The sequence below is a fragment of the Neomonachus schauinslandi genome, chromosome 6 (assembly GCF_002201575.2).
Source record: "Neomonachus schauinslandi chromosome 6, ASM220157v2, whole genome shotgun sequence".
Classification (NCBI taxonomy): domain Eukaryota; kingdom Metazoa; phylum Chordata; class Mammalia; order Carnivora; family Phocidae; genus Neomonachus; species Neomonachus schauinslandi.
Genome location: NC_058408.1, coordinates 107,618,072 through 107,641,465, shown reverse-complemented (window position 1 = coordinate 107,641,465; position 23,394 = coordinate 107,618,072). Strand labels below are relative to the sequence as shown.

General features: G+C 47.3%; 1 protein-coding gene across 2 annotated transcripts in view; it reads right to left on the bottom strand.

The window, feature by feature from the left end:
* Window positions 1–1,653: 1,653 nt before the first annotated feature.
* The window catches only part of SH2D4B (SH2 domain containing 4B), an 84,306-nt gene continuing 62,565 nt past the window's right edge, over window positions 1,654–23,394 (bottom strand). Inside the window, exons 7-8 of one of the 2 annotated variants that reach the window (XM_044916505.1) lie at window positions 5,959–6,179; window positions 1,654–1,746 (exon numbers count right to left, since the gene is read on the bottom strand). In XM_044916505.1, coding sequence (XP_044772440.1) covers window positions 1,654–1,746; window positions 5,959–6,179 — 314 coding nt within the window. The remainder of the gene's footprint in view (window positions 1,747–5,958; window positions 6,180–23,394) is intronic. The other variant, XM_021700107.1, reaches the window with a different exon arrangement.

Here is a 23,394-nt window from a genome sequence, read left to right as displayed (position 1 = left end):
CCACTTAATTCAGGGGTGGCCAGCCCAGAGGAGCTGGAGAAGGAGGCAGAGGAGGAGGAGGGACAGACAGGAGGGGGCGGACCTCATCTGGCCACTCCTTGGTTTCATCCTGACGAGTTGCTCCATCTTGCAGGACTGTCTTCTCAGAGGTCGTCAGAAGAACTGCCTGTCCGAACAGCCCCCCAGCAGGAGGAAGGGGGAAGAAGTAATCTACCAGCTGCTGTCTCCCATTGATCCAAGGTTCGCTGCACATGCAGAGTTAACTGCCCTGCTCTTGATGGGTGCACGGTGTCTTCAGCAACTGCAGCAATAGATGAGGGGCCCAAAGCACCACATGGGGCAAGGTGGCATTGGCTCATCTCACATGAAGCTGATGGCCCCCGTAAGGAAGAACAGAGTCCAGGCAGAACGCCTTGCAGTGGTAGTGACCAGGGTGAAGCAAGTGGCCAAGAATGTGAAGAGGAGGGGAAGCAGGAGGTGAAGGAGAGCGTAAGTGGTGTGGGACATGACTGTCAAGTAAGGTATGGCTGTCCACTGACAAGGATCAGAGCCCATCCACCCTTTCGCTCCCACCAATATGATGCTGCCAACATTAAAATACTAGTAAGTCCAGGGTAGGGAGTTGAACACAAGTCTGCTTGATTCCACTAAACTATTCCCACCATAACACGCTGTCTCTGATTGTCCATAAACGTGAGAACCTGAGTACGCACGAAGACACTATCCCTGAGAGTTACTGACGAGTCGCTGGAAGAATCTCATTGATATGAAAACCATACTCAGATTAAGTGAACACAAGGATCAGACTCAAAATGACCAGGAAGGCAGAAGTAATCATTTGGGTAACCTACATCAAGAGGGTAAACTCCTAGAGAGCAAAGGCTTTCTTGAATTTATAATTCATCCCAGGTTTTGGGCACATCTATGCAAATAAACGAAACCACTGACTCAATATTGCAAAACCAGGGTCAAGATATGCTTCCAAGACCAAGGATGGGTGGCAGAAGAAGAGGCAAATATAGAAGGCAGGGCAGTATCAGCCGCCTATTCTGGAAGCTGGGTCTCAGAAGCCTTAGGTAATTATTCCAATGATAAAATCAATGAGGGCAATAATGTACATCATTAAAGATGTAGCATCTATATTTTCCATATAAATCCTTTGCAATATTTCTTCTATACTCTCCATGACTTTATAGACAGAACAGGTAGGAAATAACTTACTAGAAAGCATTGCTGATTAGTGTTGGAAGACTTTCAGAAGAATTGCATTCATTCAACAAACATTTATTAAATGTCTACCATAGGTTAAATTCAGAGTTCGGCACTGGAATTATTTTGGATTATTAAAACATGACCCATGTGCTCTAGGGGCTCAGCTTAGGGTGGCCATGGCAAATAGGCTTCATGAAGTCATAACTAAACTCTTCATGAAAGAGTTGCATCAGCTATTAGCAATTTCTGTCCTGGGCATTGGGACAGGGTCCAATAGCACATATATTTCATATCCCTTGAGACATATTAATCTACTTAATCCTCTGGATGGTGGTAGATCTTCCAGAAGGCCATAAGGATTTGAGCTGGGAAGTTCTTAAGTTGAGTTCAAAAACTGGATGCCCAAAGAAGTCCAATTGATAAGGGAGAGGGGGGAAGGAATCATTCAAACAACAGATGGTAGTCTGGTGGGCTGTCCCTCTGTCCACAGGGTTCCTGCAGCAGCTCTCCCCCTGAAACAGTGATAATTTCCTCCTAAAAGGAAAAACAAAAAGGAAGAATTACTTATAACCAAGCAAGGGAAATAAACATCCACCAGAGAGAGGCCAGTTCAAGATAGAAAGTCTATGAATATGTATCTGCCTCCTCCTCACTCAAATTTATAGAAATGACAGAAAAAAAATCTGCGTTTAAAAAAGAAATAGAGCCATATTGGGAAAATGGAAATAAATCCAATATGGGAAAATAAGAAGGAAGGCCATCAACAAAGCCAAATGTTAAAGAATACTTGAAAACCAAAAGACCTACAGGATGAGATTGTCAGAGGAGTGAAGGTGAGGCAGGGGCTGGAGCAAATATCGGAGGGACAGGCTGGGGAGCCCTAGACAGTAGAGGTCTTTGCCTCGGGCAGATGGGAAGTGAGGAGAGGCACTGCCCTTCGTTGGGAGGCCAAAGAGTCCACAAAAGCTCAGACATTCCCATGCCCAAAAGATGAGCTGTCTTTAGGGCTGTCAACTCCAACCCTTACAGCATGGAGAGAATGGATTCGGGAAACAGGCACTGTATCCATTGATGGATAAATAGGAAATTCAAAGTTCAGACACCACCTCATAACTCAAAATGTATACATACTTAAGGAAAATCACACCCATAAAAGAAAGATGCCAACTCAACAATAGAACTGACCCCCAAGAAAATATCAAGTTTATAAAACAAACTGAAAGAGCTTTTCAGGGATGGGTATGCATCTCCTCAATGGAATAAGAAGATAAATCATTCATGAAATAAGAATGGGCTATTATTTATGGGGCATCTGGGTGGTGCAGCCCATTAAGCATTGGACTCTTGGTTTCGGCTCGGGTCATGATCTCAGGGTCGTGAGATCGAGCCCCGTGTCAGGCTCCACACTCAGTGCGGACTCTGCTTGGGATTCTCTCTCCCTCTCCCTCTGCATCCCTCCACTCGTGCTCACTCTCTCTCTCTCTCCCTCCCTCAAAATAAATAAATCTTAAAAAAAAAATAATGGGCTATTATTTTTTTTAATTAAAGAAGCTGCAAATGAAAAGAGTGCCCATTAAATAAAAATAAAAATTTCAAAAGAAGACCTGAGAAGCAGGATAGACATAACTAAAGCTCAATTTAATTGCTGAAAGAACTGACAAGTCAGTAAGAAAGGAGACATCTAAGTAGAAAATGGACAAAGGACAGGAACGAACAATCCACAGAAGAAATCCAAGTGGCCATTAAACATATAAAAAGATCCTCTGTGTCAGTAGTAATTGGAGAAATGCAAGCTAAACAACAGTGAGATAGAGCATCTGCCCGTCTGATGGGAAAAAATTAAAATGACTGATAATCCCCAGTGTTGGCAACAGTGTGGGGAAAAAGCCTCATCAGTTTTGGCAGAAGCACAAACTGGCGCTATGTTTTTGGAGGGCAATCTGGCAGATCTTTTCAAATTAAAATGTGCATCATCTTCTATCCAGCAATTCCAGTACGATGGATCCATCCTAGAGAAATACTGTGCCCAAAGGGACCTAGACAAGCAAAGCTCTGGGGCCCCGTTTGTGATCATGGAAACCTGGAAGCCATGTAAGTGGCCATCAAGAAAAACCATGGGGCACGCGTACAGATGTGGTTGGTACATGTACTCAATACAAGCATTTCAGTAACAGCCAACGTCCTGATAACTTACAAATGTCAGCTGTACTGTTTCAGGACTTTACACAGTGATATCTCAATGAAACCTCCCAGGGACCCTAAGGAGGGGAGTGCTATTTTGAAACCCATCTTACTGATGAGAAAATCAAAGCACAAAAATTTCAGTAGTTTGCCCAAAGTCACTCACAGTAATGAAGTTGGGATTTAAAATTCAGCACCCCACTTCCAGCGACCATGCTTTGAAAAAAAACACCATATGCTATCTTGATCCTGCTAAAAAATCAAATTGCTGAGCTATTGGTACAGAATTGTCCGGTTTAATCTTACCCCACTATCCTTATTTTTCAGAATTTCCCTGGATAAACTGGTACATTTCAGTTTTTTCTGGAAAATCCTATCTTTTTTTTTTTTAAATCTCTATCCTATTGGTATATTTGTTGGGTAGAGAATTGAATTAAATTTTTTTTAAAGGTTTTATTTATTTATTTGACAGAGAGAGAGAGACAGCGAGAGAGGGAACACAAGCAGGGGGAGCGGGAGAGGGAGAAGCAGGCTTCCCGCCGAGCAGGGAGCCCAATGCGCGGCTCGATCCCAGGACCCTGGGATCATGACCTGAGCCGAAGGCAGACGCTTAACGACTGAGCCACCCAGGCGCCCCTGCATTAAATTTATAATTAGAAAAAAAAAAAAGCATTGTCTGGTTTATGTAGAAAATAACAAAACTATGTACTTCCTTATGTACATAAATTTCTGTGTTAATGCCCGGGAAATATTTGGATAGGTACATGGCAAACTAATACTTTAAGGTGGAGGATGGAAATGGAGATTTGAAATGGACAAGGCATTCACCTTGTATTGTACTTCATTATTCTTAGAACATAATCATAAATTAATTGTGTAATTAAAACTTTAATTTCTATACACTGACCACCAGATCTCCACATGGGCATAGATGAACCCCCTCTTCAGTGTAAGAAACTACATTGGAAGTCTCCAACCCTAGATTTGGAAGAGAATAAAGACCTTCAAAGACATCTGTTCTAACCTTCCAATGCAAGAACAATAGCATAGCTTCTCTGAGAGATGGACTTTTTTCCTGTGTTTGAACACTCCTGGGACAAGCAGCTCATCACTGCTCAAAGCAGCTTATAGTGGGCAGGGAAACCAAATATCATGGTAGAGAGGAAAAAGCCCAATCTTTAGAGGCAGACGGCCTGAGGATTAACTCTCAGACCTCGTGGTGCCAGCCATGAAAACTTAGGGAAGCTATTCAAGCTCCCTGGCTTTGGTCTCCTGATCTGTGAAATGGGACTAGTCTACCTCCCTCACGGAGCTATCATGACGAGGAAGCGAGAACATGGATGGACAGCACTAGGCATCATGCCTGACACAGAGAAGGTGCCAATATCCACACATGCCCTCCCTTTCTCTTTCCTAGAGTTGTTAGAAAGCTCTTCCCGACACGGGTAGAAAACTGCCCTGAACCTGGTTAGTCCAGTTTTCCAGGAGTCCTATCCACCCAGCGTCTAGGTATTTGTAAATAGGTAATTTTCTATGTGCTTTACTTAGAAGGTCAAGTCAAGAGCTGTCCCTAGAGCCCTGGGGACATCCATGAAGAAAAAACAAAACCAATCCAAGAGTTCCTATTACAGCAAAAACCCAGTGAGATGTGAGTCTGTGAACGTTGCTACAGCTGCAAAGCTCAGGTAGATGGGGAGCGACCACGACTCTGTCTCTCAGAATCCTTCTCCCACCCTTGTGGCTCACCGAGTTCCACCTTTGGCTTTCTCCCAGTTACTACTGTGCTGACAGTCACATTAACACAGAAGTTGCTTCTTTCTACATATATCGTTTGGAAGGCAACATCTTTCCTCATGAGAGGTCTACAGTAGGGGGACAAATAACAAAGAGAGTTCTGGAGAACAAGAACTTCCACACCACTTCACAGTTACAGAGTGCTGTTATGGACATTTCCTCATTTAACAATCATGGGATCTGAACTATTATTTACATCCATTTGCCTGGTTAGGATGGTCAAGTTCAGTGAGACTAAGGAACCTGCCCAAAGTCACACACGTACCACACACGTATGTATCCTGGTAGTTGGAACAAGAGGCATGGTAACTCTACTAGAAAAGCTTCTCAAGCCACAGGGTTGACAGCTAGGCTTCAGCTAACTCTACAAAGCTGCCAGAGGCCCGGCTAGTATGTCCTCAAGCAGGACATCCTGGGGATGTGTCGCAGGTAAGCTGCGGGCTTGGACGGAAGGTGCATCAACTAGTCCCTAAGTGTTGACCATAGGGAGAACTCGGATACTTGAGGTGAGAAGAGGCTTAGGGACCAGGGCTGGAGGGGCCTGCATTAGTCAGAGGGTAAGCCAGAGAGAAGAACAGCAGGCCCCAGAACCTGTCTAGACCATCTCTGCTCTCTCCCACCCCGATGTCCCATATCCCTGTGATCCTGCAGACCTTCTGGGGCTGCCTGCTCTCTCTCCACCCCATCTCTTAGAATACCTGCAGCCTGGCGCTCCTTCACCTCAAGTTTCTCCCAGTCCTATCTCCTGACCAGCAGCTCTGTGAAGGATACCTTGTGGAAATCAATGAGATCGGTGAGCGTTGCGTGGCGATTGGGGTCCACTCCCAGGAAGCTGTAAAAATCCCCAGAGGCGTCCACAAGAAAGTGCTTGAACCCTTTCTGCAGGCGATAGGAGAGGGTGTAGCCCCAGATTTTCTCACTGACCCGGACCAAAAATGCTCCCTCCGTCATGTTCTTTAGGAGATCTTCTGCATCTTCTCGGCTAATAATTCCTGGTTTAAAAAAGAAAAAAAATAAGTCTGTAGGTTCAGCAAACTTTTCCCCTGCCACTCTCCCTGACTCACCCCTGCCCCTCATCCTCCTTCCATGGTGTCAGGAAAGAGGGGGCCTCAGGAGCTGTCCAGCACTTACTTACCTCATTCCACCCAGAACAACCAGCTGTGAGCCTGGGGGCAGAGTTTCTACTAGCACCTGAGTTTAGCACGCTTTCCTCCAAATTAAGCCACACTAATTTGGATTAATTGGGTAAGCAAAGAATTAGCAATGAGCCAGAATTAGAGCATCTATCGATTACAAATACAAGTCAGCAAGCACTGCCCCGTGGAGAGCCTTAAGAGTCCTGCTTTAATGACAACAGCAGAGTGACTCAAGATTACTACCCCAGTTATCTTGCTGGTACCCATGAATGAGCACCTGAAAACAGTAGGTCCTCTTAAGAAGTGAAAAGACTTCCTCCACCCACCTGTGGGCATTGGGAAACCAGCTCAAAGGACAAAATTTTCTCAGGTTCTGTGGTCCTTCACGAGGATGTGGTTTCACCACAGTATGGAGGTCGGGTCCAGCCCTGAAGTTACTGATTACTTGTCAGTGGCAATCCCCAGAAGGGCTTTTTGGGAGCTGCTGTCCTCTGGATAGAGCATAGGAAGCCGTGTGTGGGGGGACCAGTCTCGCAGGGCAGGGCAGCGGGAAGAGGGTGGGAGCCAGAAGGCCTAGGTGACCTGTTCAACCTGCCTTCGTCTGGGCTCCATGATGGTCAGCCAACTCCTCGACTTCTCCAATGTCCTCTGACATTAAAGTGAGCATCTTAATCCATCTACATCAAGGGCACATTACAACTTTCAAGTCAGCTAAAGAATTTGAAAGCATTTCATAAACTGAGAAACACTGTGGAAATGTTGGCTACTGTTATCATCATATTTGGGGAGAGAAGAGAAACGCATGGTCCTTTTCACACACCCACTTACCCTGTGCATACACTCCGTGGGATCTTTACTGACGGTCACATAGCAAAGGGGTAGAAGGAGCCGGGCTGTTGGTCCCTGTGACCCTGAGAGGTACTGCACACTTGTGACCTCTCCCCTGCTGCACCCTGGTGCCTTTCTCAAGCTTTCCTGTATGTACTCCCTGCTCCCCGCCAAGCCCCTGCCATTGCTCTCCTATTTATAGGAGGTGCGGCAGGACTTTCCTTGTGCCCAAAGCAGAGGACATAGAGGCCACCACACTGTCACATGTCCCCCTTTTAAAGACAGCCAACACAATTGGGGGTCACCTCCGTCCTCCTTGCCCAGACTTATCAAGAGGCAATCAAGTGAGCCACCCTCTCCCCAGCCAGGCTATGTAAGTAGGAAACTAGGGAGAGGGGAGGGGGAAGGAAGTGGGGAGCCCTTCTACCACAGGACACCTGAAGAATCGCACACAATTCCCATGTAGGCAGGAGGAAGCACCGGGAGGATGTTAGTGCCTTCAGCCAGGGAAGCAGTGACAGCCAAAAGAGGACCAAAATGGCTACCTGGAATCTGTCAGAAGACTCAGCACCGTCTCTCACCCACCTCCCTGCCCCAGTGCCAGAAGACCTAGACCCTAAAGGTGGCTGGGGCAGGGAGAAAAGTAAGAGGAGACAGAGTAGAGCCAAGGGCCGGGAGGAAAAAGGACCAGAAAATGTCACCCCCATCTCCACTCTGCCCACCTCAAGCTAAAGCCCAGACCAGACTGGAAATTGGGGAGGAGAGAATTGTTGCATTGGGCAGGAGCCTGAACAGTCAAACTTGAATAGGACTCAACTTTTTAATATCTGAAAGCGACCAATAACACCAAAAGGACAATGTCATGTGTCTGCCATCTAAAACCTTTGAATAGCCTCCTTGGACTCTGGCAGACTCCAGGCTTGGGAATGACAGACACAGGGCTCTGGGACCCCACCCACCCACCTCTCTAGGCTCATTCACTCACTCACCTTGTGCACCATTGCTGCTCCTTCCCACAAGCCCCCTTGTGCAGAAGTTTCATGCACGTCCCCGACCCCTTTGTCCCAGCTAACCCTGAATCCTCCTCTTCCCTCCTGGGAAGCCCATGCTGCTGGTCACCTACACTCTACCTTTGTGCAAGTGAGAAACAGATGTCCCTCTGAGTGGTGGACTTTGAAAAGGGTGCCTCTCTGGGCCAAAATGGCCAAGCTCACATTTCCACATTTCAACCCCTCCTGCTCACAACCAGCCCCCTTGGCAGGGTCCCTTTATTCAGTGTGCAACCTGCTCCATCCTGTCAGGAAATCATCGCTATCCCAGGAGGCTGCACGGGATATCCACCTTTGAGCTTTCATAACACCTGCCCAGATGCTACAGTGTATTAGTAAACAGGCTGTGAAGGGCTCGAGGGTAAAGCTTGTGGCAACCGTGGGAGCGCGCTGCTCGAGCCTCCCTCAAGAGAGACTCTGCTGCAAGGAACAGTGTCCAGAGCTGACAGCCCCCAGCTGCTGCTCAGGATCCACCGCTGAAGCGTGTTCTGCCCCAGCTGCTTCAGGCACAGAGGGTACAGGACCCAGTGCCCCTGACTCAGAGCACAGAAGGTTCTATGAGCACGAGGCTATGGAAGCTGCCATTCTACCCAGTGTGGGACTCCTCTAGTGAGCAGTCACTGCTCAGGGCTTCCCATCAGCCGGAGCAAGACTCTCCCTGAGCTGTGCTCCAGTAGCAGGCTCTTCCTCCCAATGACCCTTCCTTCCCACCCTCCCTTCACGGGTGTCAGGCCTGCACCTCATCTGAAGACTCTCCCCACCTTCTCCTGCTCCTTCTCCCCTTTATCCTTCATGGGCATTTCTTCCAGGAAATCGCTTGTACTTCTGCTTCCTGGAAGACCCAAACTGACACTGAATGCTGACCTTTGTGCCCCAAGCATCTGGAATATTGGGGGGCTTGTTTGGAGCAGTAATCAAGAGCAAAGACTAAAATCACAGCTCAGGTGGATATCTGGGTGGCTCAGTCAGTTAAGCATCTGCCTTCAGCTCAGGTCATGATCTCAGGGTCCTGGGATCGAGCCTCGCATCGGGCTCCTTGCTCAATGGGGACTCTGCTTCTCCCTCTACCTCTGCCGCTCCCCCCTGTTCACGCTCTCTCTTGCTTTCTCTCTCTCTCAAATAAATAAAATCTTTTGAAAAATAAAAATAAAATCACAGCTCAGGGATTTGTTCAATGGGTGACCTTGGGCAGGTTACTTAAGCCTCTCTGAAACCCAGGGCAGTGTCCTCATCTATTAAGTGGTACCATTACTCTTACCTACGTCATAAGGTTGTTTGAGCCTATGTTAAATTAATGTGTGAGCATGCTTGCCACAGTGGCTGAGAACACAACGCCTATCTAATACACATAACTAGTTTGTCTTGGCTACACCAAGCGTATCACTCATGTGCCAGGGTTGGATGTCACTTCATCCTGGGAACAGCAATGGTCATAGCACTGCCAGGCTATGCTGCCCACACCCACGCACCCAATCCCTCCAGACAGAGGCTGTGGCGGGTGACCTCTGATGGGGACTGCTTGGGTCCCTGGGCCCCAACCTGCATCATCCCTGGCAGACTCTCCAGGTGTCTGGGATAATAAACATCTGCGAACTCTGACCCCACTCTTTGAAACTTACCTAGAAATCAACAGTATAATTTGGCCCAAGACCAAAAGTAATGCAGCCTCATAGTTCAGGATGGCATAGACCATTCCATAGAAAACCTGACCCCCAGGAGAATTAGTTGGTGGCTGGGAGGCCTGTAGGACATTTACAAGGAGAAGCTGTTACACTTCTCTGCCCACTCATACTCTGCACTCCTCGACTCCCTCTCTCTCTCCATGGATCACCTCTAAGCCAAGTGTACTGGGAACTTAGCACTAATCATACCCCATCCCATCCCACCTCTGCCCCTTCTAAACACTCTATAACCTCTTGGCTAAGGAAAGAAGGGAGGGCCTCACCTCACCCCTTCTGACTGTGGAGCAAGCACACTGCTCCCCAGGGATCATGGAAACTTTCTGCGTCTGCCAATGACCAGGGCTGGCCGAGGGATGCGGCCTTACCACACAGTGCTCCAGGGTAGCTGTTCTGGAATGATGACTGCAGAATGCAACTGTAGATCCCTTTTGAGCCAATTCTCACCTGCCAACATTGGGAAATGTAGCTTTTCCTGCAATTTCTCTCCTTCCTCCCTTCAATAACTATGTATTAAGCACTCTCTAGGAGCCAGGCCCCATGCTAGGCACCTGGGGATCAGCACTGAATGAAAAACAGTTCCTGCCTTCCAGAAGCTTTGACTGGACAGAAATAAAGATCGACAGGATTTTTTTTTTTTTTTAAGAAAAGGCTCACTGTAACCAGTGGTGATCAAGGCCCCAGATGCTGCAGCTCTGGTGCCAAGGGTGGAAGCGACAGCTAGACTGAGACCAGAAAGGTGAAAACAGAGGCACGAGGCAAGAACTTGTTTGCAAAAGAGATTAATTAGCACGTGGCCTGAGGGAGGGCCAAAGTAGGAGCTGGGCAACAGCAATGGTGAGATACGTAGAGGTCGGCAGGGGCCAAGCCCCCAAGAGCTCTCTATACCATTAGAAGGATTCTGGACTTAATTTCGAGGGCCATGAGAAATGACTGATGATCTCTAAACAGAGAAGAATGTGAGAATGTTCAAGGATGAAAAGACAGCTCCAGGGGGTATGAACTAGAGGCACACAAGCCAGGGATCTCAATGCAGTGAGGGCTTCATCATGTAGGGATTGCTTCATAGCTACATTTCCCCAGTTGTAGCACTGGACTCCAGCTCCCGGACTGAGTGTCTGCCAGAGATGGCTTCTATGTTGAGGCAGGGGGGGCAAAAGGACACACCGGGGGTTACCTAAGAAGGCCCCTGTCACAGCCAGCCCTGGGCACCATCCAGGGACTCTGTGGCCCTCATCCCCTTCGGTCCTCCTAACATCCCGATCATCATCAGTTCATAACTGAGGACGCCGAGGGTCAGCAAGAAAAGTGACCTATCCCAGGTCACAGAGCTAGTAAGTGGTGGGGCCAGATTTTGAACTCAGGTCCTCGGACTCCAAGTCCAGTGCTCTTTGCTCTACACCATGTTTTCACATGCACAGGACAGTAAGAGCTGCTGTGAAAGACACAGAAGGAGGAGATTAATGTGACCTGGAGAAGTCAGGACAGACCTGAGAGCAGCAACGAAGGGAGATGTGAAGCAGGCCTCTGGGGCTGGGTAGATTGTGGGTACAAGCCGTAAGCAGAGCTGATGACGTGGGAGGGGAGCAGGAGGGATGCAATGAGTGCAGAGTCACAGCCAAGACTAAGAAGGACACCCCCATGGCATATTTATATAAATGGAACATTAGAGAAGCTTAATCTAAGTCTCAGGACAGGAAGGAGACACAGAGGATGGGCTGAGAGGTCTAGCACATGTGTGATCCGGATCCCAGAGAATACAGGCGAGAGGGAGAGGAGGCCATATTTAAATATTGAAGGATTGGGGATTCATCAAAGACACGTTGCAGTGAACCTGCCCAAAGCGACTTAGTGTCTTCTGTCAGCCAGAGAGAGAAGGCAGATTATCTTCAAAGAATGAACCATTAGACTGATGGTTAACTTCTCAGTTACAACAGTAGAAGCCAGAGGACAATGGGATAATATTTTCAGTGTGCTGAGAAAAAAAACATAACAGTGTTTAATGAAACTATCTTTCAAGGAAAAGGACAAAATAAAGACATCTTCAGAAAAAAAAATTGAGAAAATCGATTATCAAAGACAATCTAAAGGACATACTTCAGGTGGAAGAAATCTGATCCTGAACAGAGAATCTGAGGGGCTAGAAGGAATGATAAGCATAGATCCTGCAGGTGAATTTAAAAAGATATATTGACTTACAAAACAATACTAGTAATGGATAATTTGAAGATTTAAAGAAAGAACTGTCATACTGACAACATCTGATCAGTTGAGAGTAGAATCACTGTTATGTGTCTTGAGGGGGAGCCTGTGTCTTGAGGGGGAGCCCGGCTGGCTCCAGCAGAAGAGCATTAGCCTCTTGATCTCAGGGTTGTGAGTTGGAGCCCCACGTTGGGTGTAGAGATTACTTAAATACATAAAACTTTAAAAAAATAATTTAAAAAATTCTGTGTGTCTAGAAAGAGGGTAAAGATATATAGCAACTCGAGAATATGTGAAATATGCATGTTACGCCCTCTCAATTAACCACTGAAAGATAGGCATTGAGAGCGGTGTAGCCTCCGAAGAGCAGAGGTGGACAAATGCAACAAGGAGAAGTTTTTTTTTCAATGAAGCGTGAAACAAGCTAATAACTAAAAAATAACTACACTATAGTTCCATTGGTACTAAAGTGAAAAGCTTACAAAGCTAAAGGCTACAGTGCTTGGAGATTAATATACAAACAATAAATGAAGCAAAGATCTGATAGAGCAGATATTCGGGAGAGAGATGGCGTCTGATGGAAGGACCAGGGCAACCAAGGTCAGGGGCACACAGGTGCTTCCAGGATGGCTCGTGTTTCTGCTTCTGAAGCTCTCTTCATGCCCTTCACATCTGTATGTGCGCACACTGTATATATTCGATGTTTAATATTTTAAGGATTTAAATATCATGGCTCTGCACCTCCCCACACATCATGCTATGACATTCATTCAAAGTTGGTCAATGTCCTTTGAGGGATGGGGAGGTTATCACCCAGAAAAAAAAAAAGGATCACTAATGAGCTTTAAATGTCAGTGTTGGCTGTCTTGGGTCCCTAGAGCACGGTTCTCTGCCCTGGCCCACTCTGACAGAGTCTTACTTAATTCATTTTGGGTACAACAGACATGAGTAACATTTACAATCTTCCCAGGTAATTCCAATATGCAGCCAGGTTTGAGACTGACTGAGCTAGAGTGTAAATGGTCTTGCAAACCAGGGCTGGCAAAGATGTAAAAAGTGGATTTTTACATTCTACAAACTCCCTCTATATTTCTAGTAGTACTTGGAGATCTGAACACAGTTTTATAGACCTACTCTAGAGGGGACAGAGGTAGGGCCTGTGAGAAGACCCTACAGACGGAAAAGAGCTTTTCCTGGGCTGGGTGGTATCCCACCTCTATCCCCTCCACCGAGGGGAAGAAGGACTAAAGGGAGGGCCCCCACTCATGTTCCTGCATCCCACAGAGAAACTAGAAGAGTCCCGTATCCCAATTTTGTGGAGAATCTAGCAGGAGCCGTGCGTCAGCATAATGTAGCCACAATTAGGCAGAACGACGGATTTGGAGACAGAACAGCCTGAAGATGATGGCTGCCAGACTCCCCAAATTTCTGTGTGTCCTGGAGGGGAGCCAGGACTTCCAACACCTTCTGGTGTGGGATTTGGAAGATGGAGGGAGAGAAACCATCATGTGTGGCTGCTGGGAATCGGGATTGGGTCAGCCTTCCGGATACCCCTAACCAGATTAACTGCACATTTACCCTCTGGTCCAACAATTACATTTCCTGGGATATATTATAAAGAAATCCTCACACAAGTCCATAAGGGTCCAGGGCAAGAAAAGTAATTGACTCTTAGATTAATCTGTGGTGGTGATAAGTTGAGGGCAATGTGGGTGTCCAGGACTCGAGGAGAGGGTAAGCAAAATTAGGTAGATGCAGCCTGTGGAATTCTGTGAAGCAATTAGAAATAATAGGCCAGAGGTAGAAACAGCGTGGCTCTCATAACAAAGTCCATGGACTAAGTTTCCAACAAAACTAGGTGGCAAGGTAGCCCCGTGAACCCCAGATACAAATGGAGGTAGAACAATCAATCAACACAAGACTTTTGTGATACCAAGCGTTTCCACAGGAAGAAGAAGAAAGAAACAAGGGTGACCAATGGACCCGAGAGCAGTCAACAGGAATTCACTGGAAAGCTGGAGGCCAACTTAAGAACAGCAACTGAAACCTGGGGAGGATCTGCCTTCCCCAATCCTGGGGAAGGGCAAGAGGCCCATGGTGACACCCTCTGGGGCCACCTCTGATCACTGGGAGTGGAATCAAAACTGAGCAAGGTAGGAGAAAAGAAAGGGATGAAGGAGAAGGTCCAGACCCACGTGGGGGAGGGGAACAGAGCCTAGATAACCCAGGAAGCAAGCTGCGCTTTTTGTGGACACATCACAAAAACAGCAGAAGTGGGGCGCCTGGGTGGCTCAGTCAGATAAGCATCTGCCTTCGGGTCAGGTCATGATCTCAGGGCCCTGGGATCGAGCCCTGCATCGGGCTCCTTGCTCAACGGGGAGCCTGCTTCTCCCTCTCCCTTTTCCCCTCCCCACTCATTCTCTCTCTCTCTCTCAAATAAATAAAATCTTTTAAAAAATTAGCCACAGAAAAGCATCAAGGTCAAATCATATGTAACGTTAGCTGAGAAAAAAAGAAAATGAGCAGAATAACTTCCCTTGAGTGATATATACATAATATATATACAAGAACCCTTTGAACAGATACTCATTATTATCAGGAAGGCTCCTTATTGAGGAGGAAGGGGAATGTGGGTGGAGCATAAAGGAGAGTAAGAAAATAAACAAATAAGGGACAGCCTTGTTTCTTTCCATAATGATAATAAAGTATGAGGACAGGGGTGGAAGAGGTGGCCAGTGAACTGAATCTTTAGGACTGAGGGTTTTTTGGAAAATAAACATCATTAAGAGCATAGCCCAGAAGAGAGGCAAGGTCACCCCAGAACCTAGGCTTTGGGGTAGATGGTCTTCTCTAACAGTTAACTGATGGCAGTTGTTGAAACTCAGAAGGCCCAGCAAGAGCCAAGGTAGGGCCAAGTCAAGTGTGGGGGATAATCAGTGTGGAGAAGGGGACCCCCAGACCCCAGCTATGCTCAGTATCCAACACTCATAGATGCTTCCAGCAGCGGTGGACCATCAGATTCGTAAAAGTAGAGAACAAGGTCCAGAGATGAGGGGCCAACCAGGGCCTTTCTTTGACTCCCTCCCAAGCCATGAGCTCCCCCTACACTCAGACACCACCTGGGGAAAAGGAGTGATGTTGGAAAGATTGAATATTTGTTAGAAAGTAACTGAGTTAAACTGAAAGAGACTCTTAAAACCAAAGGAACTGGAAATGTTGAGGGTGATTTTTTAGGCATTAGCAGGAAACAGAGGTCCTGACAAGGTAAGATCACTTATAAAAACAAATAAACAAGAAATTACACTTTTATATCTATCTTTCTAGCAACAATTCAAAAGTTTGATGGAAATGTAGAGACAGCCAAAAATGTCTCCAGACACTGTTAGCTGCCCCGTGGGGCACAATCATCCCTGGCAAGAACCGCTGACATACAGATAGACCCGAAAGATCTCTAACTGATAACAACAACAACAAAAGTCTTAACAAAATAGTCCACGGCTCCTCTGGGTGCTGAACATCAGAGGCAAGCCAACTAAGTACAGCGCCCTCTGGGCCTCTGCAGTAAAAACCATGGCCAAGGTCAGGGGCAGAAGCCTTCCAGCGCCCCCTTCCCCCCACCCCATCCGCAATTGCACAGCGGGAGGGTAAGAAGCAGGGAATGCAGAAGCAGAGATGGCCAGCGTAGCCAAGAAGTCCAGGCTTGCTCTCCCTGCTCCAATTCCCGCACATTTATATCGCATTTGGAGCCGGCAGCCCCGCGAGGTGTGGCCAGCAGCTCCTGACTCCCTTCTTACTGTATGGAGCACAAATCCCGGTGCCATCTTCGCTAAGCCTCACCTAATCATCTCCCTGCATCCCATGAAGATGATGCTCTCAAACACCACCAACAACAACCTCAAGTTGCTATCAAAATATTGATTCCATCGGTGCTAACTGGCAGCAGCCCCAGGAAAGGAAAGGCACTTTAAACACACCTCCAAAAGACGCTGGGCTCTAAGGGACCCATAAATCCATATGTTAGCAAATCCTGGATTCAGTTCCCAGCCCCTCCTCCACCTCCATCCCGGTCCCTGAAATCACTGGCTCCGAATTTAACCTGAGTAACCAAATGGGTTCCTTTTATTTCTCTGTTAGGGTTTCTCTCTGAAAAGAATGAAATGCAGGCAGGCCAGACACGACGTTTTACTTTTTATGGGTCTCAATTTATCTGATGGGCATATTTCTTACAGCTTTCACTGTAGCTACGCCTCACCAGCCGGCAACTCCTCCATCAACCGGTTAGCTATTTCTCATTCATTTTTGTGACTTTCCTTTCTTATTGCCATACTTTCCAGACGGTATCATTAAAGAGGCTGGAATTATTAAGCTCTTCATTCTCAACAGTTTCTTAAAGCATCCTAAAGCCACAGAGATTGTGATGAATGAGTTCACATGCCTTCATTTTTTTATAACTCCAAATGAAATTTAACCACGGCTAACTGCTGAGACAAGGGTTTCACGGGAAGAGCTTCTTGGTTCCAGATATCGCCATGCACAAGAGGCAATATCCCATGCCCACGACCGCCTGCTCCAAGTTGACATGCCAGGTTCAAATCACTAACGCCACTGTTGGGACAGAGGATGGCAACCACGCAGTAGAATGACTTCTGAAACTGGCTACCCAAGGATCCTGTGTAGCACTAACTTCAGCTGAAAGTATAAAACGACTATTTGTTTCAGGTCAGTCTTGCTGAGTGGACTGACAGTTTCACGAGGACAAAGAACGGGCTTTTTCCTCTCTATGGCAGACATCGTTTGGTCTTGCCCACTCGGGACCAGCTGCCCATCTTCTGGCAAGGGAATGCTGACCTCCTTTTGGGAAGCCACGCCTCTCACTCACGTCTACACTCACGTCCATGCCCTTGTAATGGGATGGATTCTATGCCTCACCCGGGATGGTCATGTGACTCACGCCTGGCCAATCAGAGAGGTCTCGTGCCTCTGGCCATAGTGACTGGTTCAGGAGAGAGCACGTGACCAAACCAGACCCAACACAGCAGCATGTGGGGACTAGTAGTGTCCGGAATATTGAGAAAAAAGCATGTCCTCTGTCTGCTGGACTTCAACCTAAGCAAAAGGGGACGTGGCAGCCACAAGCTGGTGCATTGCTTAGGCAAGAAATCATGGTGTAGAGCAACAGAGCTGAGAGATGGAGAAAGGCCAGATGCTGAAACCTTAAGTTCCCTGGATCAAGCAAAGCCTGAAGCCAGGCCTACCTTTGGATTTTTCAGTCACATGAACAAATAAGTTCTTTTTTATTATATCAGGTTTTTTTTTTTTTCTGTTACTTGCAAATGAATATAAGTTCCATGAGGCAGGGAAGCTGTCAGTTGAGTTCACCACCAAATGCCCTGTACTTAGCACAGTGTCTAATACAACAGAAGCTTAATAGTAATTACAAAATTACAATAAATTAATTACAAAAATGTCTTATACAGGGAGCCTGCTTCCTCATGCCCCTGCCCAGGTAATTCGACAATTCCCAACACTGACAATTCCCTGTTTTACTCCCATTTATTGCATGAGGACTTTGAATACTGTACGAGACTTGGAGGTCACCCTTCAGGCTTTCTGTGGGGGGGTGTGCCGGCCTAGGAAGGAGCAGACACTTGCCTCAGCCAAGAATAAGGCATGACAGCTGAAACAGCTGACCCCACGACCCACAATGCTGCGTGTCTCCTAAGGAAATAGCCATCTCCTCCTCCTCGAGGAGCTGTTCTGGACTGAGAAGGAAATGGCTCCCCTGAGTCCTGCCTGCCCCCCGGGGAAGTTACATAACATAGTCCCTCACCTGTGAGATGGTGACAAGGCTGCTTTGTATCACAGGGGCATGGACTCTAGAGCGGGATCTCCAGGGTTTGAGCCCCATGGCCCCCACTTACCACGAGTGAGCCTCAGGCAAGTGGCTTCAATTCTCTGTACCTCAGCTTTCTCGTCTGTGAAATAGGGCTAATGCTAGCAGGAAGCACACAGCGATGATACAAGGATTAAATAAGTCCATGAACGTGAGCCAGCGTCTGGCCTATTATAAACACCGTGTTCCTACCTAACTGCCTGTATTCCTACCTCTTCCAGAGAGTAGTGTGAGGAGTCAAGGAAATGTTTCCTTGGCATAGCCAGCACAAAGTAAAAATTTCATAAATTATCTGTTAAAACATAAAAGCCAGCATGACCCCATAGGGGAGGCCAACCAGCCACACCCCCTGGAGAGCAAGCTGCACCCCTGAGAACCAGTACAAGGTTAAGTGCCCCCTTTCCAGGGACGCCCGCGATCCAAGCAGTGCTTCTGTGCGTCTCCAGATGGACATAACTCCATACACCATACAGGGCTTGGCCGCAGAGACCCAGGGGTCAGCCTCTCTTCTCCCTCAGCCCCCTACCCTGATGCAAGACAAAGGCCGAACATCTGCATGGCAACCCTGCCCCCAACAACCTCCTCACCCTGGAGAGAGGCCCCAGATACTCCGATGCCTTCTTGGAGAGAAGCAGACAGGGGAGAAAATCCTAAAGACCTAGCCTCCCGAAGAAGATGACTCCACTGAATAGGACGAAGTTAAACAAAATGGACTAGAGTTTATTTTTTTCCCCTACTACCCAGAAAGGAAGAAGGGGGGGCAGTGATAACTTCACGACATGGGAGAAATGTAGAAAAATAAAGGAATTCCACTTTCTTTGTACGCTGAAGCTTGCAACTTGACTGCGCCAATGTTGGTAACTCCCCACTACCTGCAGGGGGCTGTGTATTGTCCCCATTACCTGAGGAGCCGTAACATTGATTGCATATGCAAGCCATGTTGTTCCCCTCCAGGAAGCATTGCTAGATTGTCCCATGGGTAGAGGACACCCTCCTGCCCCAGGCACCCTGGTGAGAGGCAGTGTGAATCACAGCACCCAAAAGCAGCATCATTGTTTGAAATGAAACCTGTAAGCAAATGCTCTGGCATGTAAATCTATAAAGAACTTAATTATGGAGCAGAAGGTAATTTCAGTCTGATAAACTGTTAATAATTATGCATAAATATTAATGAGTCTTCATTTCCAGAAAGGCTTCTCAACTACTATAGTGACTAGACTTTATTCTCTAGCAAATGTCAAAGCCACCATATTGGTCTCTCAGATAAGCAGAGAGAGAACAGCTCCTGGTGGGAAGGTGAGGGGAGAAGAGTCACGCGATCTGACCTAATCGCCATCAGACGGGACCATCCGTGCTCTCACTGTTTTGACTGAAGGGCTATCTGGCTTCTGTTTACACACCCCAGCAGTGGGTGCTCAGGACTCCTGGAGGTAGCTTATTCCATCTCAGGACATCAGACTGTGCCAAAGTCAGCCCTTGTGATTTTCACCTCGTGCTCCATGTCCTGACCTTGCGGTCTCTCACAGGTTGGGGGACATTAGTGGTTTGAAGACAGCAGCTGTGCCCCACCCCCCACCACATCTTTCTGTTCAACCCCGTGCCTGCCCTCAGGAAAACGGGAGGCCAATGGCTCTGGCATGAGCTGGGGTGCTGGATACCAGGGCTGGAAACAGGTGGGAAACTAGACTACAGAGCCTGGAGCAAAGAAAACCCCAAAATAGCTTGCTGGAGTTGAAGAAGGGTCTAACCTATGATAGGAACCTCCCAGAGTTAGAAAGATAGGAAGCATCTTTTGTCACCACCAGAAATATGATGGGACTGTCAGAAGAATATCAAATCAATTACATCAACAGACATCATGGTTTGTGGCTACTCTGCTTTTTTAAATCCAAATAGAAAAAAGAAAAAATTCAGTTCTCTCAAATCCAACTAGAAGTCCAAGCCCTGTCCCTTCCCACACATTTCAGTTACCCTCACCTGTGGATCAGAAGACAAATATCTCAGCAAAACAACCCAAATAAAAGTGTTAGGTGGACAAGACACAAAAGGCTGAAATCAAAAGCACAGAGCTACAGAGAGCCAAAAGGAAAGAGTTCAGATCTTGAAAACACCATTACAATCTATGCTTTCCTAAAGCAGAAAATAATGTTGCTGTTCTCTGTAATCCTTTTTTGGGACTTTATAGCCAGTGCACAATTTTTTTTAAAAGAAGGAAAAAGATTCCTTTATTTCCTAGTTGGAACAGCTTAAGCAAGAACTTAAGAGGAAAGTAGGTCAACTAGCCTACTTTTTCCCTCTTTAGAAATTTTTGCATTTGGGATCCGAGTTGGTGGAAAATTTCCACTCCATGCTCTGCTCAGGAAACTTAGCAATCTGACTTGACATGATGGATCTGCCACATGCCAACTATCCTTCCAAATGACCCGTGTGTTACTCTCACAGCTTTCAAAACACATTTCAAGATGGGGATCAGAGTCATGATGTAAGAAAATTCAGACTTGTGTTTTTTGGGGGGAGGGTGGAGGCTAAATAAGTATCATCTTTCTTTTATGCAATCATTTGATGTCATCTTTTTCTTTACTTCCAAGTGACAGCAGTGACCTGGCCTCAGGGTCAGAGGCCACCATTTACATATTCAAATCCTCATATGCATCTCCAAAGGCTACCATGTTTATTTATTCCATATAATAAATGGAAGCATTTATTTTACGTCAGGAATGTTCTAAACACTTTATAAATATCATACACTTAATCCTCATAACACCACTACAAAGTGGGTATGACTACTTTCTCTGCAGTCAGTCCTTGCTTAACATAGACTTAGTCCATGGGTCATAGTTGCCCGGGCCCCCTGTACTGGCTGCCACTTCTCGACAGCTTCCAAAGCCTCACCATGGTTCCCTCTCCTCCCACTGATCTTGGACACCAAGGACAGGGCCCGAGCTGGCTCGTTCTTTCCATCTCATCCCCAGAAATGCTAGCTTCTGAGAATAATGTCAGAGGCCAAACAGGGCATTCCCAGATTTTCCCTCCAGCTGGGCCAGGAGACCAGTGGCAGCTCCACTCCACAAGGTCACAGAATGAGCAGGGGTAAGATTTAAAATAAAGAGCTCAGGCTGCATCTAAAAGAGGTTCAGATGAAGGGCGCCTGGGTGGCTCGGTCGGTTAGCATCCAACTTCTGGTTTCAACTCAGGTCATGATCTCATGGTTGTGGGATTGAGACCCACGTCAGGCTGTGCTCAGTGCGGAGTCTGCTTCAGATTCTCTCTCCCTCTCCCTCTCATTAACTCTCTCTCTCTCAAATAAATAAATAAAATCTTAAAAAAAAAAAAAGAGCTTCAAATGAATATACAGTAAGGGACAGTGAATCCAGAGGGAAGACTTTTGGGCCCCAATCTCTCTCCCTTGGTAGCAGTATATTCAAGGAACCTCCAAAATGGAGTAGGAAAGACCAGGATCCAGAAGCCAACAGGGGTTGGTTTCTCAAGCTCTCTGGGCCTCAGTATGGTCACCAGTAAAGAGCGAACCATGACTGGGTCAAGAGCAGTTGAGAGTTCCCGTGAGATGATACCCATCAAGCCACCCTGTACATCTACACCACCATGCAAACACGCAAGACTGCACAGCCACATCATGCTAGGAGGGTCACCTACGGTCGGCCCATTTAAGTCCTCCCTGCTCTGTGCAGCTCAGAGAAGAGGAGACCTCCCAGTGCATGCCGTTGGAGGAGCTGAGTCTAGACTCCATTCCCACTCAGCCTCTGCCTTCCAAGCACAATCTTTCCCACTTCACAAGGAGCTGCCTCCGGACAGGACGGCCTGGTGAGTCTGTCTTTCGCCTGCAGGACTCCCAGAAGAGCCATCCAAAGGAGGAGGTCCCCACTGCCTGTACCTCAGCTCCTACGCCAGAAACACCACCAGCAATAGAGAAATGAGCAAGGTGAAGAAACCAACAGTCACCCTTCATTCTTAGCCCGCAGACTCCCAGGCGCCCCCTAGTGGCCCCGTGCCCTGGCCATAGTTTCCAATGCACCTGTGCACCAGAGAAAACTCTAGGGGCTCAGCAGGAGCAGAGCCCCTGGTCCTGGAGTGATGCCAGCAGAACATGCACTCAGAATCACACTGCACCCTGGGCGCTAAGGACGGAATGCTTAAAGGCCCCCAACTCCCCATCCGATGAGTCCACCAGCCATCCAGACTGCCCAATAGTAAGCTATAACCACCAGAAAGCTCTTTCTTCAAGAGAGGAGCTTGACTCTCTCTTGGGATCCAACTCGAATCCCAATGCTAGGACTCTCTTCATAAGTCCTAGCCCCCAGCTCTGGTCCTATCCTCTTAGAATAATCTTCTTTTCTCAAGACAGAACTCCAGAGATTGAGAAATGGTGGCTCTATTCTCCCATCCATCCCACACCAAGGCTTTTCCAAAACAAACATCCCCCTGGGTAGTCACTGAAAATGACCACAATGACCTCTATTTCCTTCCCTTCCCTCAAACACATTGAGATGCTTGTGATCAAGGGCAAGGTGAACAAGGAGTCTGAAGGTTTGGGCCCATTCTAGAACCTCACAGCTCTAGGACCTTCAACATTCCTGTCCTCTAACTACGCTCTGAAGTCACAGTGTGGAAAGATAGGAAGCAGTGCCCATTCCACTTGGGAGCTCAAGCTTTGCATGGAAAGCCACCCCCCACTGCTGGGGTCCCTGCAGACTGCACTGTCTATGTGGGGGAGGGAGTACCTCCTCCCTGGGGAAGCCCCCACTTTGTGCTTGTCTGAAAAGGCAGGACAATAACACCCCACCTGAATGCAGGTGAGGCCGTGCTCAAGATCCACTCCCAGGACCTGAACAGGGTCCTGTGGGAATAGTTTACCAATACCAACTACATCAGCCACTGCCTAGCACCCCCACCAAGCCCTAAGGGTAAGTGGCAAGACAGCCAGTGGGTTGTTGCCAAGACAATAAACCATGGATCACACTGTGACTGTTTTTCTACAAGTTAAGCACAGAAAGAGAAATGGGGTCCAACTGAGCCAATGTTCAGACAGAGGATGTTCTTAATAATTTTAGATACATGTTGAAGTCCAAAAATAGATTTTTCCCCCAAAGCCAAGCTCATATGCACGAGCTTTTCTTGGGAGTATTTTTGTAGAACTAGAAGTCTCTCTTATAACCCCCGGAACATGACAATGAACAAAGGAGAAAGGAGGAATAACTTTACCACTTTCTTTTTAACAGAGGAGACTACTGAGAACTCCTTGGTCCCAGCAGGAAGCCAGTTCTCCTTCCCCTCCCCGCCCCACCTCTGAACTCTGTTTCCCAGAGTGGGTGGCTTCTCTTGTGGCCCACCTCAGACTCCAAGAGACATCAGCACTCACACCAGCATGGCTCATTATGGTGGACAAAGCACATTTGTTGGCT